At 33.0% G+C, this 17,695-nt stretch overlaps 1 protein-coding gene across 4 annotated transcripts in view; it reads right to left on the bottom strand.

Moving 5' to 3' along the window:
- The window catches only part of NAALADL2 (N-acetylated alpha-linked acidic dipeptidase like 2), a 1,087,185-nt gene that overhangs the window by 395,301 nt on the left and 674,189 nt on the right, over nucleotides 1-17,695 (bottom strand). For all 4 annotated transcript variants that reach the window (XM_084874166.1, XM_084874168.1, XM_084874169.1 and 1 more), the window contains one exon: nucleotides 13,102-13,252. In XM_084874166.1, coding sequence (XP_084730292.1) covers nucleotides 13,102-13,252 — 151 coding nt within the window. The remainder of the gene's footprint in view (nucleotides 1-13,101; nucleotides 13,253-17,695) is intronic.

Here is a 17,695-nt window from a genome sequence, read left to right as displayed (position 1 = left end):
CATACTGGTGTCCTGTCCAGATTTTCCATTCTCTCAATGGAGAGCTGAAAAATATTTACCTATATCTTGACTTATTTAGCTATTTTTCTGGTTAAAGTTTAGATTTATTTTATAGTAAATTTGAAGTAAAACTATAAAGAAACAAAACATTATTACTATAATAGGTTTTGCAAATGTAAAAAAATACACAAAGGTCAAATGATATATTTCAAATATATATGACTATAATTAAGTTTATATTAAAACTGATAGTAAACTTCTATATAAGTGATGAGCACATCTTAGTTGACATTGAATAACACATTTTAGAATTTTTATAGTTATCTAAAATAAATTAGTTTTAAGTGAATGATTGAAAACTATTTAGGAAGCAATTACTGTTAATAAAATTTAATATTATAATATTGGATACTATTATTTTAGGGAATGAAAGAAGGATTGTTGAAGGGACCAAGAGACTAACATAAGCAATTTTATGCCAACAAAATGGACAATCTAAAAGAAATGGTTACATTACTCCACACATGCAACCTACTAATCCTAGGTCATGAAGAAATGGGAACTCTGAACTGACAAATTATAGTAAAGATATTAAATCAGTAATCAAAAACCTCCCAACAATTAAAGTGAAGGACCAGATGGCTTCATTCTAACAAACCTTTCAAGAAGAAGTAGTAACAATCCTTCTTAAACTTTTTTAAAACCAAAAGGAGAATGGATGACTTCCAAACTCATTTTACAATCTCAATATTACACTATGGGGGGAAAATGAAGGAAAGAAAGAAAGGAAAGGAAATCACAGGCCAATATACCTGACTGACATACATTCAAAAATCCTCAACAAAATAATAGTAAACAGAATTCAGAAGTACATTAAGGATAACACACTATGACCAAGTTAGATTCGTTCCTGGATTCAATGATGGTTCAACATATGCAAAGCAATGTGATTCACTACATTAACAGAATAAAAAATTAAAATTATATGATCACCTCAATAGATACCAAAAAGACATCCTATTACAGTTAAAATAATAATAATAACTCTCAAAATTAAACATCCTTTTATGATAAAACAAATTCCCAACAAATTGAGTATAGAGGAAACATGACTCAATGTAACATGATATATTAAATATGAACATATATGTATGACAAGCCCTAGCTAACCTTGTAATAATTATTAGAAAGCTAAAAGCCTTTCCTTTAAGATCAGGAAAACTATAAGAATGTCCATTCTGACCACTTTTACTCAACATAACACTAATCATCCTGGCTTAAGCAATGAGGCAAGAAAGAAAAGTAAAAGGCATCCAAATCAATATGAAAGAATAAAAATTGTCTCTGTTGCAAATGACATATATGTATTTCCATAAAACACCTCTCCAAAAATATTAGAAATGATAAACAAATTCAGTAGAGTTGTGAAATACAAAATGAATATACAAAAATATGTTGTGTTTCTATACAATAACAATAAACTACTGGAAAGAGAAATTAAGAAGACAATCCCATTTACAATAGCATTGATAATAATAAAATATTTGGGAATTAATTTATCCAATGAGGTGTAATGTCTGTACATTAAAAACTATAAGATGTTGGTGAAAAAAAACTGAAAAAGATACAACTAAATGTATAAATGCCCCATGTGTTTGGATTAGAAGAATTAATATTGTTAAAATGTCCATCATACCCATAGCAATCTACAGATTCAATGAAACCCCTATCAATATTATAGTTGCATTAGAATTTCTAATGAAATAGAAAATACATTAAAATTAATAAAGAATGAAGAATGAACTACAAATATCTCATAGAGCCAAAGCAGCCCTGATGGAAGAAAAAGAAAAAAAAAGATAACGGTATTACATTTCCTGATTACAAATTACATTATTTTAAAAATCCAGATTATATATATATATATATATATATATATATATATATATATATATATATATATATATGCCTAAGTGACATTAAGACCGGCCAACTGGCTGGTAGCTATGATGCACACTGACCACCAGGGGGCGGATGCTCAACACAGGAGCTGCCCCCTGGTGGTCAGTGTGCTCCCATGGACAACCTCCAGCAGCTGGCCAACCTCCTGTGGTCCCTCCCCTCAGCCATCCCTCACCCAAAGCCATTCCCAATTGGCCCTGATTGCTGGCCATGTCAAGGGACTTCACCCATGCATGAACCCAGGCACTGGGCCTCTTGTTATTAGATAAAAACAGACACATAAATCAGTAACACACAAAGAGAGCCCAGAGATAAATCCATGCATATCTGTTAAATTAGTTTAGGACAAAGGTGCGTGAACTATGAAATGGAAAAAGGTTAGTCTCTTCAATAATGAACAAGATAATTGCCAAATTTTACTTGACTATCTGCTCAGGTACAAACACTCTAATTTGACCCAGTAATGAAATGTTTAAATATATCCATATATTTTACACAAAATGGAACCCTCCCCCAATCTCATCCTAGAACTTGTTCACTAGGGTATTTAAAGGTGCACAACTTTAGCTGACATGGAAGTTCTTTTCCAAATGTTCAATTTGACCTGGGCAGTTCAATCAAAACTTATTCTTAGTGGGGATTCTCCAAAAATGAGTGATATGGATTTTTCTGGCAAATGGATATGCAGACTCCAGAATTTGAAATCTCCCTGAGAGCAAGTCAAATAATAGCAATATTTGTAACAAATATAAAAATAAATAAATAAATAAATGGTTTTGGGAAAGTCCATAGTCACATGCAAAAGAATAAAACTGGATGACTACTTAATCCAACCAAGAAAAAATCAAATCAAAATGGAATAAAAATGTCAAAATAGCACATGAAACCATATGACTACTAGCAGAAAACATGAGGAGTAAGACCTTTTACATTGGTTTTAATAATATTTTTTGGGATTTGATACTAATACACCAAAAATAAAGGGGGAAAAAGCAAAAATAAAACAATGAGATTATATCAAACTAAAATTCTACTGCACATTAAAGGAAACAATCAACAAAATGAAAAGGTAGCATGTAGAATAGGGAAAAAAATTCAAAATCCTTATCAGATAAGGGGTTAATATCCAAAATATGCAAATTCTAACACTTGTTAAAATGTCTACTATCAAAAATTCAAAAGAAGTACATGCTAATGAGGATGTGGAGCAAAAGGAATTCTTTGCACTGTTGGTGGGTATGTAAATTGGTACAGCCCCTGTGGAAAACATGAAGATTCCTTAACAAATTAAAAATAAAATACCATATGATCCAGCAATTCCATTTCTGTGTATATATCAAAAGGCAATGAAGTCATTATTTCAAATAGATGTCTGTATTCCTATATTCCTGACAGCATTATTCCCAATAGCCAAAGTATGAAAAGCTCCTATGTGCCAGTCAACAGATGAATGGATAAGGAAAATATTGTATACAAAAAGTACTCAGCTTAAAAAAAATAACAAATAAATATAATAAATATTATAATAAAAAAAATGGTAAAAAAAAAAAATCTGCTATTTACAACACTGTGGGTGAAACTGGAGGGCATTATGCTAAGAGAAGCTAAGTGAAATAAGCCAGGCAGAGAAGAAAAATATTGCAGGGTATCACATATATGTAGATTCTAAAAAAAAAAAAAAAAAATGAACTTATAAAAACAGAGTGTAATGGTGGTTGCCATAGTAGAGTTGGGGGAAGAGGGATAAGGAGAATCTGGCAAAAGGGAACAAATTTAGTTATAATAAGAGTAAGATCTGAGGATCTAATGTATAACATGGTGGCTATACTAATGTATAACATGGTGACTAATGTATAACATGGTGAGAATATTGGAAGGCATAGTAAAAATTTTCTATAAAATTTTTAGAGAGTAGAACTTATGAGTTCTCATACATACAAAAATATTATTGTGAGATGATGTATTTCTTAAGCCAATGGTGAGAAGTCTTCATAATTTATACATATATCAAAAACATAATGTTGTAAACTTAAAATACATTAAACTTATATTTGTCAAATATCACTCAATAAAGCTGAAAAATCATTAAAAATAAAAAGGAGTTATGAAACTCTTAATTACCTTGACTTACTTAGGGAGAGTTAAACAAGAAATACAACATGGCATTGCCACATGTATGTGGAAATTTGTTATATATTCGCTATAAAACTAAGTATTTATTTTTAGAATGGCTTGGTATGATACAGATTATTTTCTGCCACTAACTAGAAAATAAAAATTCACATTAGAAAATTACATCCTGGTTTCTGAAATACAATCAACAAAGGATACTTTAGAGTTCATTATGCTTTGGAAATGAACTTCTTAAGGCATTAAAACTTAATAGATAATATTATGAAAATTATACGTGACACTTCTAAAATATAATACTGAAAACCTATTCTTCATAATAAATAGTTAAGGCAATTTTTAAAAATTGCTATTTTTTATGTTTCCTTTATCTTTTGACAGTGAATATAAAACAGACTGTGTTTTTTATTCAGAAAACTATAGGACACTGGAAAAAGAGATCGAGGAAGACATAAAAAGATGGAAGAACATACCATGTTCATGGATTGGTAGAATCAACATCATTAAAATGTCCATACTACCCAAAGCAATCTATAGATTCAATGCACTCCCCATTAAAATACCAATGGCATATTTCACAGACCTAGAATGAACTGTCCAAAAATTCATCTGAAATAAAAAAAAGACCCTGAATAGCTGCAGCAATCCTGAGAAAGAATAACAAAGTAGGAGGGACCTCAATACCAGATATCAAGCTGTATGAGAAAGCCACTGTTCTCAAAACTGCCTGGTACTGGCACAAGGACAGACACATAGACCAATGGAATAGAATACAGAACACAGAAATTGACCTGAACCACTATGCTTAATTAATATTTGACAAAGGAGGCAAGAGTATACAATGGAGTCAAGACAGTCTCTTTAATAAATGGTGTTGGAAAAATTGGACAGATACATGCAAAACAATGAAACTAGACCACCAACTTACACCATACACAAAAACAGACCTTTATTAAGTTTGCATGTGACTATAGTTGTACTAATGATATTTTCTCTAAGAAAAGTTTGTGAACAGTGATAACTGATACTGTAGCTATTTATGGTTCCTGACCTTAGCAGACAAGAAAGCATGAAAACTGAATGGGAAAGGTAAAATTAGTTATGTTCATCAGCATGATTTATTATTTCTCAAGTTCATTCCTGTTCTTTTATGCTATTTTAGCTGGTATTTTATGCTCAGCTATTGTCAGTTCCTTGAAAAGATGGTTGTACTAATAATTGCAATAATAATTTGAATCTTTGAAAAAGACAATTAGATGATTATATTTTCCACAGTTTAAAGCTATTAAATAAAAAGGTTTATAAAGTTGGGAAAATGACAGTTTTAAATATTTTTCACTAAAATAATCTTCATAATTTTGTGATTGAAAAAATAAGTCTTTTTGTTCTTGTTGTTTTCCCTTACATTTTTTGTTTAGTTAAATAATTGTTCAATTAATTTATTTTGTTATATGCACTTTCCATTTCTATAGGTAAAAATACAAAACAGTACTTTGAAATACTATTGAAAATTGCATGTGATTCAATCTAAATTTGTTCTGATTTCATCTTGATATAGTCTAAACCTTTAGGCAATCTTTATAATTTTACCATTATATCTCACCTTCAATCTGATCCTTAAGCGTGTATTGAAAGTAGGAGAAAAATAAAATGAAAAAACACCGAAGCTTAACTTTGCTCAGCGTTAGATTTGGATCATTTATCTGCTGATATCACACCAAAAGCAACTTATTTTCATAAATCTCAATGACATCAGTTATGAATGATAGATGCAAAATAAGATCATTTCATATGTTGTATGAATGTCTAATCACTATGCTGTATACCTGAAACTAATATGATATTGAATGTCATCTGAAGTTGAAAAATTAAAATTAAAATAAAAAGAAACCGCAGCTCCAAGGTGGAGTCACTTGCACCCAGGAGAGCAAACCAAGACTTAATTGCACTCTCATCCCCTCCCAGGATTGTGATCCTAAACCAATCAATCTAGAATTCCTGGATGGGGACTAATGAGGTATCTGCCTGATAAGAATCCTACCTCACTTCCACCCAAAAAAGGTACCTTGCCTGAAAAAAACAAACAAACAAAAACAAGCTTTCTTTTCTTTTACTAATAACCAGCTTGTCCTGCCCAGGTTCTGCCCATAAAAGCCTTCCGTTTTTGAATTCTCAGAGCACCTCTCTGCTTACTGTGGACACTGCCCAATTCGTGAGTCATTCAATAAAGCCACTTGGATTTTTAAATTGACTAATTGATTTTGTTCATTAACATTTTATTCATTGCAATGAAAATGCACTGCAGGATCATTTCTTTTTTAAGCAGTGGATTTTAGCATCCTCTTAGAATCAACATGGACCTCTGTGGAAATGTGATTCCTGAATAGATAGAGTGTGTGTTTAATTTAAAAAACATTCTGAGTGACTAATGTACTAAGTGGCACACATTTCATATGAACAGTGGTCATTCAAAAAAATGTTCTTTAAAAGGAGACATATATACAATCAATTGTAAATTTCCTTGTTTGTGATAAATAAACAAAAAAAGCACATATGGAATAGGGTAGAAGGGGGTCACTGGGGAAAATATTTTCAACAATAAAGATACATTTTTTAAAAAATTCCAATTTTTAAAGGAACCCTGTATTTTAAATAAGCTCTCTTTTTAATATGTTGTGAATTAAACTTTCTGGAAAAAATGTAAACAGCTTAATAATAAGCATTTCCTTAAATGGTTCTAAGAAAGAAGTTGAACAATATTGCCTATAAATCTAAAACCTTTAGGACATATACAAGAACCACCAGTTACCTTAAAACAGTAAAAATATGGATACTTTATTGTTTCCTCACCAATTGATGAGGCATTTCATGCTGTGAGTATCTAGCATTTGCCTTGACAACTAGGCATATATTTACATTTTCTGCTGTTCTAGTGCAAGAATAGTTTAACGTTGTCTCAGTTGATTTAGTATCAACTCCATTCAGCCTTTAGACATTTGTCAAGGTAACTGGACCAAGAACACCTAGTGAAGACTTGTCACAAATTACACTGATATTCTTTAAAGGTCTTGGTTGGCAGAGAAGATGTTGAACAGACAGTACATAAACAACACAGATCCATTGAACTATAACACTGAGAATATTAAATAAATCGTGCTGTTCGATACCCTCCACTAGAGTAAAACCACTGAAATTTCTGACTTTCCTCTCTAGAATTTAAAACAACAGCAAGTACAAACAGGATTATAACAAATACAGACAGAGCATTAAAACGGGATGGATTTCAGGAAATAGTGGATCTAGAGAATTAAGTCTAAATCAAGATAAAATAAGTATCTTGGATTTCAATGAACTAGTTGTCCATAGATTAGCCAGGCAATTGTCTGGAGATAGTACTAACATTAAAATCAACTCTGTAGGCAACAGAATTTCAGAAGGTAAATTATTAAAGGAAGGGCATGGAAAGGATTTATAACTCTGATTACTATATTTAGTCCTTCAGATAGAAGACAATCTTAGGGCTAGAAATTGGAAAATAATTTTCTTTTCCACTTTGAATATATTTCAAGTAGAATACTCCTTCTTTTTAAGATATCAATTTTTTATATTTCCATTGTTATGCTCACCCCATATCTTTCTGATTACCTCTTTCTTTTGAGCCTCACCCTATGTACCTGTTTGATTAATAATTTTAGCCAATTATATTTGGATTAGAACTGATCACTGGTATTACAATTATGATCAGTTACTGTAAATATCACTTTTTAGGATTTACTTACATGCGTCCCTAGTTAACATTTTCAAGTTACTTATGCATTAACCTGAAAATAGAATTGTGCTACATGTTAGTTAGTATTCAAAAATTACAATTTTTTTAAATGACATTTGCTTGGGATATAATTTAAGGTAGCTGAAAACTTGTAGCAAATTGGTAAAAGCAGTTATGATCATTTTATATTTTAGACATGTAATCTTTGACATACTTGATAACATATTCTGGCAATTAAGATAATAGATTTGACTTTTGATGTCCTAACACCTTAATTATAATTTCAAAACTTTTTGAATCAATAGATTTTCTGCTATTTTGAGTGGCAAGAGAGATGAGAGAGAATTGAGAGAAGGCTTTTCAGAGAAAAAAATAAATCATATATTTTGTAAACAAAGCTATCATGGGTAAGTGCTTATACAAACTCTTTAAAAATGAATTTTAATGAGGTTTATTAAAGTCAAGGTGTAGCCCAGGATAAGAATCATTGAAGAAAATTAGTCATGTCAACAGAACGAGTAATTCACTCTACAAATATTTACTGAGAGCCCACTGAGCACAAAAATTGGTTTGAGGATCCTAAACACACACATTTCTCAGTCCTGACTGAGGTGGAGACAACAAAATTAAAGGCAGCGATATAAGATGAGATCCCAAAGTTGAGGACAGTAGCCCCAGTGGTAGATAAAGAATATATCTCTGTAGTTTAGTGGTTCTCAAAATTCAGTTATATCAGAATTCCCTGGAGAGTCTGTAAGGACACAGAAGGCGGGCCCCTCCCTCAACGTTCCTATATCAATCTGGGGTGGAGCTACAAATATAGATACAAGCATAGATATTTCTATTTCTTAATTTTGAATAAAATAAGGCTCAGAAAAGATAATTAATAGGCTATCTGAAGTTAAAGGCTTGCCTTTGTTAAAAGAATAAGGCATTCTTTTTTTGTGTAATATGAGCAAAAGTTATTTAAAAGCTTTTACTCTTTGCTCTAATTCTATAATAATCAAGAACTAGTTGGATATGCAATGAGACTTACTGAGCAGAACTACCATATAGGAAGTCCCTGTGTTTTGTCTGGGCAGTCCATTTGCATCATGCATTATAGAAGAGTGCATCAGCATTCCTGTTTAAAAAACACCTACTTGTATCAATACAAAAATTGTGGTGTAGTTGTCAGCAATCAAAGGGAATGAACTACCAAACACCCACACTGAGCTAAAGAACACACACAAAAATACATATTTCCTGTTTCCATTTTTATGATGTTCTGCATTTTTGTAGCATGAGAAAAGTGAGAGGGTGGTTAGCTGGGGCTAGTGATGTGGAGTGACTCTGAAAGCACTAAAAACTTTCAAAGGTGATGAAAGTGTTTTTGTTTTTTTTAACCTAAGAAAACATGGGTGTATGGCTATTACATGGGTGAGTACATGGGTGTATTCTTTGGTCAGTTAAGAGTCATAGAGATTACATGAGTGTATTCTTTTGTCAATTAAGATGTGTCCATTTCAATATATGTAAAGTTTATCTGGAAAAATAGCAAGGGGTGATGTAGAATGTAAGGGGATGTACAAAACATATCCTGGTAGAACATGTGTAGTTGATGATGCTAAAGGAGGCATACAGAGAGTTCATTATACCCTGTTTCCCCAAAAATAAGACATCCTCCAAAAATAAGATCTAACTTACAGGTTTCCTTCCGAGTGAAATATAAGGCATCCCCCAAAAATAAGCCCCCGTAGGCTAAACTTGAGAGATTTGGTCCACTGATTCTGAAAGAAATGGAGTCACAAGAAATTCACCAGGAAATTCAGGAATTGGATTGTTATGATGATGTTCCAGAAGATGATGACATTATTGTCATTGAATAAATGAGTAAATTCTTGATACTGTAGGATTCACAGTTTGTCTGGTTTGTGTTGACAACTACCATACTACCGTACCGTATACAGGTAATAAATTTCCTTTATTTTCATTTAACAATAAATGTGTACCGTATACTTCTTCATGGAAAAATAAGACATCCCCTGAAAATAAGACCTAGCGCATCTTTGGGAGCAAAAATTAATATAAGACACTGTCTTATTTTGGGAAAACAGGGTACTATTTTGCTTATACTAAAAACAAACACAAACACCTCTTTGGATTTTAGTCAACCTCTATTACTTATTTGGAACATTATAGGTTAGTTAATAAAACAAAATTTCTAAAACTGGAAAAGAGATATTTTTGCTTCTATTAAATTTACAGTGGTGACATCGGTCAACATAAACATGTAGGATTCAACTGTGAGTTTCTATGTTATAAGATCTGCATATTGCACCAAAGTCAAATCTTCTCCTGTCACCATATATTAGGACCTCCTTCTTCCCCGCAAATACTGTAGTTTTGCATTAATTCCTCTAATAATTATTCAGATACTATTGTTCACTTTGAACAAATTATTATTTGTAGTTTTTTATTTACAATTCACAACTTGGCTTCTCATTATTTCTACCCCAAAATTTTTTGAGGAGGGTTGCACTATTTTTTTTTAATGTGAGTAAAACCATAAGACAAAAACAATTAAGTTCAACAAACAGGGAAAAATAAATCTAAAACAGGGGCATAAATCATTGCAGTTAATCAGAGATTCTTAGCATGCAGGGCAAAAAGAGAAATACAATGGGCTGTATATGTGCCTTTCCTGTATATGTGCCTAATTCCACTCTGGCATTATATTTGTAAAAGAATTATTCATGTGAATCCCCTATAAGTACATGGGTAATATAGTAGATAATATCATGTATTAAACTATTGTTTTGGCATTAAATTTAAAAATTCTGATTTATATTTTGCAGAAAATGATTAGTCATTTTATCTTTGTTTAAGAATGTAGGTGGCAAGGAAGACAACTGGTATTCTAAAAGTATATCTTTAAAAAGTATTCTAAAGGAATGATGGAGATGGAAAATCATCACTGGGCAAATACCAAATAAAAATTTTAATAAAACAAGAACCATTGATGGATGCTAACATTTATGGGAAAAGTATGATAAGAAAAAAAGATGTTTACATAGTCTCATAATATCTCTCCAGAAGACATTCATTAATTATCAAATAAAAAATCGTAACTATACAGTGAAGCAAACTGTCAGACATCACCATGAACAAGGGATTAAAGTTAGCGTCACGAGACATGAGACACAATCATAGTATGCACTGCCTCCTGTGATGCCCTGAGAAAGGCACATCATCCCTTCCACAGTACCCCTGCCAAAAATGCAGAACCACAGTATGATCACCAGAGAACACTGGGCAAGCTCAATGGAGGGACATTCTACAAAATCAACTGCCAATATTCTTGAAAGGGTCAAGGCAATAAAAGAAAGCCTTTCAGATTGGAGACAATTAAGTAAACTAGGAAACTAAATTCAGTATGGAATTCTGGATTGGATGTGGCAAGAAAAAAAAAAACAGTAAGAGAATTGAGGAAATCTTTTAAAAAGTCTATGATTAGTTAACAGCATTGCATCAGTGCTAATTTTATGACTTTGATAGTTTTATTGTATAGATTCTGGGATCAATGTATACATAGTAACTATATTTGCAACTTTTTGTGAGTAGAAATTACTTGAAAAGAAAAGAAAGCATTCTGAGATTGCTCACGACTAGCCAACATTTTACTAGACTTGACTGAGTTCTACATTTATGAAATGACCTGTGTCAGAATAATGCTAAGAGTAAATGTTGGCAGCTGGGCAAGTTGCCAACTTAAGCAGAGTATTCATAAAGTGCCTACTTTTCAACAGCATGGCAGTCCATTGACTTGTCACAAACACTTACCTGCCAGGTGCAACCGCCCTAAACTGAGGCATTAAAACGAAGGAATTCGAGAGCATCTGTAAGTAAGAGAGCTGGATGGATATTTCTGATGCACAGAGATTACAGATGAACACTCCTAATTTTAATTTAAATATTGTACTAATGAGACAGTAGACCATACAAAGCACAGATCAATGAAGTCCCCCAAAAAATCATTACCTGAGTTAAAGAAATATTTTAGAAAACAGAGCAGTAATCAGTACACACCCCCATACACACAAATCATAAATTATATCTCCTACCTCAATGTCTTTGTTTCTTGGAGAAATTTATTGATGGATTGATAAAGTCACACCAGATGAACTTGAGTAAGATAATGAGTAAAATCTTTTTGTGATATTTTGTAGAGAACAAGGAAAATATTGGCAGGACACATAAATAATTGTATAAAAGTTTTGGTAGTTTAATTATGGGCTGAAATGTCATGGTTAATGGGGCAGTATCATCCTGGAAGAAGGCCCAAGGACTTTTTCCTCAGCCAAGTCTGTATAAATAGAATACCTGTCAATGGCACCTGGGACAAAAATTCAATGATGAATGAGCACCTGCCCAAATCACAGTTACCTTTTCTCTGCCACATGACCCCTCTATCATGAACACGGCTTCCAGGGAAAGAGAAGGATGTTTGCTGCAAAGGCCACCTCTGTACTGCCAGAAACTGGCCAAACCAATGAGATTCTTTCTCTTAGGGAACCACAAAAATTGATCATATTCTTTTCCAGCATCATTTCTCACTACTTTATTTATCTAACTTAATTAGATACACCCCCAGACTCTGAACTTAAAGTAATTATAGCTATCCCAAAGCAGCAGACATTTTGTGTACATGTTTGCTACCAACACTGGATTGCCCATTATACCTGGTGTTAATTTTTCTTCTCAGTCAATCAATAATAACATGAAATATGTTTTTCTTTGTTCGTGGCACTGTAATTTATGAAGACAGATAACCTATTAAAACTTTAAATATATATTTCAGCCCTAACTGGTTTGGCTCAGTGGATAGAGCATTGGCCTGTAGGCTGAAGGGTCTCAGGTTCAATTCCTATCAAGGGCACATGCCCAGGTTTCAGGCTTGATTCCCAGTTGGGGAATGCAGGATGTAGCCAATCAATTATTCTCTCTCATTACTGATGTTTTTATCTCTCCCTCTCCCTTAACTCTCTGAAATCAATCTGTGCACCAGGCTTCATGTACACTACTATATATAAACAAATGAGTAGTCTATAGACTGAGAAAATACAAAATTCACTGTTTAAAATATGGAGTGGTAAGAATTCATTGACTTCACTGTCCCTTGCTTAGTTTAGGTAGCATGTGTTTATACATTGCAGCTTTGTAATGCGTACAAGAATAATGAAGGTTATCAGGGAACTTACTGATACTTGGATAACCAGGCGTAGAAGGGTCTCCTCCTGGATTCAGTGACACCATGAAAGCGTCCTCGTCAAGATTTGCAGTCTTTGGTAAATCACAAGGATCAACATATAGAAGGACACCTCCAAATCCAGCCTTTTCCAGGAGGGAAAGCTAAAAGAGGAGAATAAACTATTAAAAAATATTACTGTATGCATTACTGTATTGCCATTTCGTGGATGTGACTGAGATCACTCCCTTTTCTGATATTTTTGCTCTTTTAACATAAACAGATGCTTCAGACTTCCCAATTATCAAACTCAGCCAGAGAGCTGATCTACCAGCCTCTCAGTTTTTTCTCTATCTCAACAATATTTAATCAGCATTCCGATAATGTCGATATATGGGTGGCCTCTAATCCATTATGACAAGGGTCCTTATAAGAAGAGGGAGAGGCAGTAGGGATATGTGTACACAGAAAGAAAGCATGTGAGGGCATAGCAAGAAGGTGGCACCAGCAAGCCAAAAAGAAAGGTCTCAGGAGGAATCAAACCTGTCGACACCTTGATCTCAAATATTCAGGCTCCAGAACTGCTAGAAAATAAATTGCTCTTTAAGCCATCCAGTGTGTGGTATATTGTAATGGCAGTTCTAGAAAACTAATACTTTCACATGAAGTACATATCAGCCAAACTTTGTATGAAGATTCAGGATAATAATTGTGATTATATTCTAGGTCTTCTGAATCATCTTAAAGCCAAATCATCAAGTAATTACTGCATATCTACTATGAGTGAGATACTGTCTCAGAAGTTATTTGTTAATTTTTCCCCCCCAGAACACTTCATCTATCATTTCAATTCCTATTATATATTTGCCAAAACTGTGATCCAAGAAATTTAAGAGCTTGAGCCAAGGTCAGAGATAATAATGGATAATGCCAGGGATCAAAGTAAAGTTTTCGGAACTCAAGCACACCTTTTGTTTCAATTATACAGCCATCCTTTACCAAGACAAATAGACTGGTGAAAGGGTGTTTTTGTTTTTTTGTTTTTTTAATAAAGCACATCAGATGCTTCTTGCTGTAATCTGCTTCCTAAGAAAACATTGAGATCAATACTGCCTGTATTAAAACAACAGAATGTGTAATTTTAGAATTGAGATGCATGGTTATAATAACAGGAAAAATAGAAATAAATTTTAAAATTTTAATCTAGCATTTCATAGCACATTCAAACTCATTTAAATACCCATGTTGTATGTAAAAAATAAAAAATGAAAGTCATACAAATATAATGTGTTAATTTCTTAAGCACATTATTTTGACCTGCAAGTTCAAATTTTTATGTTATTCTTTATTCTTGGGATTGTTTTTGCCTATTAATAGTTTTGTTGTTTGGCTCTATTATTAGGCATTGTATTGTTATGATGCCATTCAAGAGGTCTGTAAGATTCCAGTTTTCTTTGTTATGTCTCATAAATAAACTCACCTTCCTTTGTTAGTGAAATGAAAAGACTACTTTTGTGAGGAATATTCACTGTAATCACACTGAGTATATTCAAGGCATAATTAAAGCATTCTTTTTATTTCATGGAACAGCTTTACTTGGATTTCAAATTGTTTAACTTCTTGTATTCAAAGTTATTTAAATAACTCTACTGAGATTAATAAGAAGCAATGGTCTCCTGTTTTTGTAAAGAAAAAAAACTTATTCAAAATTTAAACTTGTCAGAGTTCTAGAAATTATCCTCAACTTTTCTCATTACATTTCAGGGAGGAGAGAGGGAAAGAAGGAAGGGAGTAAGGGAGGGAAGGAGCAAGGGAGGAAGGAAGGGAAGGAGGAAGAAATGAGGAAGGAAGAACTCTTATTTTATTAAGTATCCTTATTATAGACATATTTTTATTGTACTTTAAACCAATTTATCATTGTGGCCTATGGAGTTATTCTGTTTCACAAATGAAGTGGTCATGGCATAAATGACTAAAGACCACACCATTAGTTAATAGCATTTATTTTTGTAAGTGATTCTGCCCACCTTTTTCTTTATTTAAAAACAATAGGTTTTTATTTATTGATTCTTTTAGAGAGAAAGGAAGGAAGACGGAGAGAGAAAAAGAGAGAAACATTAATGTGAGAGAGAAACATGGCTTGGTTGACTCCCATAGGCACCCCAATCAGGGATTGAGCCGGAAATTTAGTATGTGCCCCACTCTGTAATAAAATCTGCCACTTTTTGGTGTATGGGATGTTCCTCCAACCAACTGAACTATACCAGCCCGGGCTTCATAACAGATCTTAGACAGAAAAATATATCCTCATAATTTATTGTTTTGTGCCTTTACAATTCATTCACGCTGTTTTGAAATAATGAAATACTGTGATTTTGAATATTTCTTTTATTTTTTAATTCATATTATTCAACAACCTTTGCAATGTTTGGTGCATGAAAGAAACCTAACCTTTGCAATGTTTGGTGCATGAAAGAAACCTAACCTTTAAGAAAAAAAATATTTAGAAATATGATGCTATTTTTTTTGCAATTGTAGCTTCATAATATTAAGAGCACTATATTTTATATCTCTGCTTCTTATCTTTTCTATGCATGGAGTACTCACTTATGTAATGTAGATCCATTATTTTATGCTCTAGATTGAAAACATAATGATAGAGTGGGAACAAAAAGTATAAACCTAAATCCTCTTCAAATAAGAGAACTTTGAGATTGGGATAAACACACACACACACAGACACACACACACACAGTAGTCTGGGTTCTGTTCCTCTGTCAAGATGTTTCATGAATTGTAAATATTAAAGGTTATTCATCTTAAACAATTTCTCCAACATAATTTCATCATTTTATAATAAATATTTGGAGGAGTATATATAATTTCTATTAGTAAATATATTGCTAATATTATCAAGTGCTTGCATTTGTCTTTCAATCTGTAGATATTCTGTTGATTTGAAACCAAACAAATCATGTTTGAAAGAAACAGAAAACAATATGACAACCATATGTACTTAGAAAATATATACAACTTATTATGTTGTGCACTTATATTTGAGTGTATGTGAGAGGAAGAGATAGGAGGTGGAGAAAGAGAACACAGCTTCAAATAATCACAGATACTTGATATTATGTAATTTTCTAATTGCATAAACAAGATTACAAAAAAAACCAGAGAGTTTTCACTCCTTAGTCTTTGAAAATTTACTATTTTAAAAATTTAAATGCCACCAATATTTTAAACTAAGAATGTATTTAATTGAAGTCATAAAGAATGGAGAGAAACTCATGGATAATAAATAATAGAACAAAATATCTCTAAAGGTATCTCACAAATTATCTGTTGTTTAGGTAGTTTTCAATTTTATGATTTTTCTTGTGTTAATTCCACTTTTGGGAATATATCCTAAAAATTCCAAAACACCAATCAGAAAGAATACATGCAAACCTATGTTCATAGCAGTGTTATTTACACTGGCTAAGATGTAGAAACAGCCCAAGTGGCTTTCAAACCTCAGAGGGAAAGTAGGGGAGGGTGAGGGCATATGTAGGGAGGTGTTTGGGATGGTATTGGGGGATGAGGACAATTATGTGATACCGTAATCAATTTTTAAAAAAAGGGGGGGGGGAGAAAAATCCAGCTGGCTGGCCTTGGCCCCTGATCACCACTTCTGGTCCTTTCCCTTTCAGGGGGCAGGTGCTCAATGCAGGAGCTGTGCCCTCCTGTGTTGAGCATCTGTCCACTGGTGGTCAGTGCATATTATAGTGACCAGCCATTCTGCAGGTATTTTCTCAATTCAATTGATTTGCATCTTAGGTTTTATTATATAGGATAGCCCATGAACACAGACAACAGTGTGGTGAAGGCCAGGGGAGGGTATGTAGGGAATTGTGGAGGTGGGAAAAGAGGGGAGAAATGGAGGTCATTTGTAATAAGTCAAAAATAATAATATTTCTAATTCTGCTGCCTACGAAAATTGTTTTTATATCAGAAATAATAAACAGAGTCCCAATTTTCCTTGCACATAAAGACAAAAAAAGACCTTGGTGACTAGATGTATACATGATGTTCAATGTTTTCTTAATTTATACCATCGTGAATCCTGATGTAAACATTAAAAAAAAAAGTCAAGTTTTGACAGTGATTCTTTTTTAACTGAAATTTTTATACATAACTCTTCACCAAGGTGGGTAGCTATGAAGGGGATATATGAGAAAAATTAAGTGGATATTAATGTAAGAAAAAATATGTCAATTTACCTTTAAAATTTCATCTTAGAAAAACTTCAAATCCTGCATCACTTACACGTCTTATATCATGTTTAAAGCTGCTAGGAATACATGCAAATGTATATAATTGTTTTTATGTAGCTTGGCTTATAACCAACACGGATTAAGAGTAAGAGGTCTTGCAGGGGTCCTCAAACTTTTTAAAGTGGGGGCCAGATCACGGTCCCTCAGAGAGCTGGAGGGCCGGACTATATGAACTACTAATTCCTATTGTAACACCTCGGCTGCGCTCACTGCCCAAAAAACCTGGCGGGCCGGATCAGACTCCTCTGCGGGCCGCATGTGGCCCGCGGGCCATAGTTTGAAGACCCCTGA

The sequence above is a fragment of the Pipistrellus hanaki genome, assembly GCF_964339955.1.
Source record: "Pipistrellus hanaki genome assembly, chromosome: 2".
Classification (NCBI taxonomy): Eukaryota; Metazoa; Chordata; class Mammalia; order Chiroptera; family Vespertilionidae; genus Pipistrellus; species Pipistrellus hanaki.
This window is presented reverse-complemented; position numbering and strand designations above follow the sequence as displayed.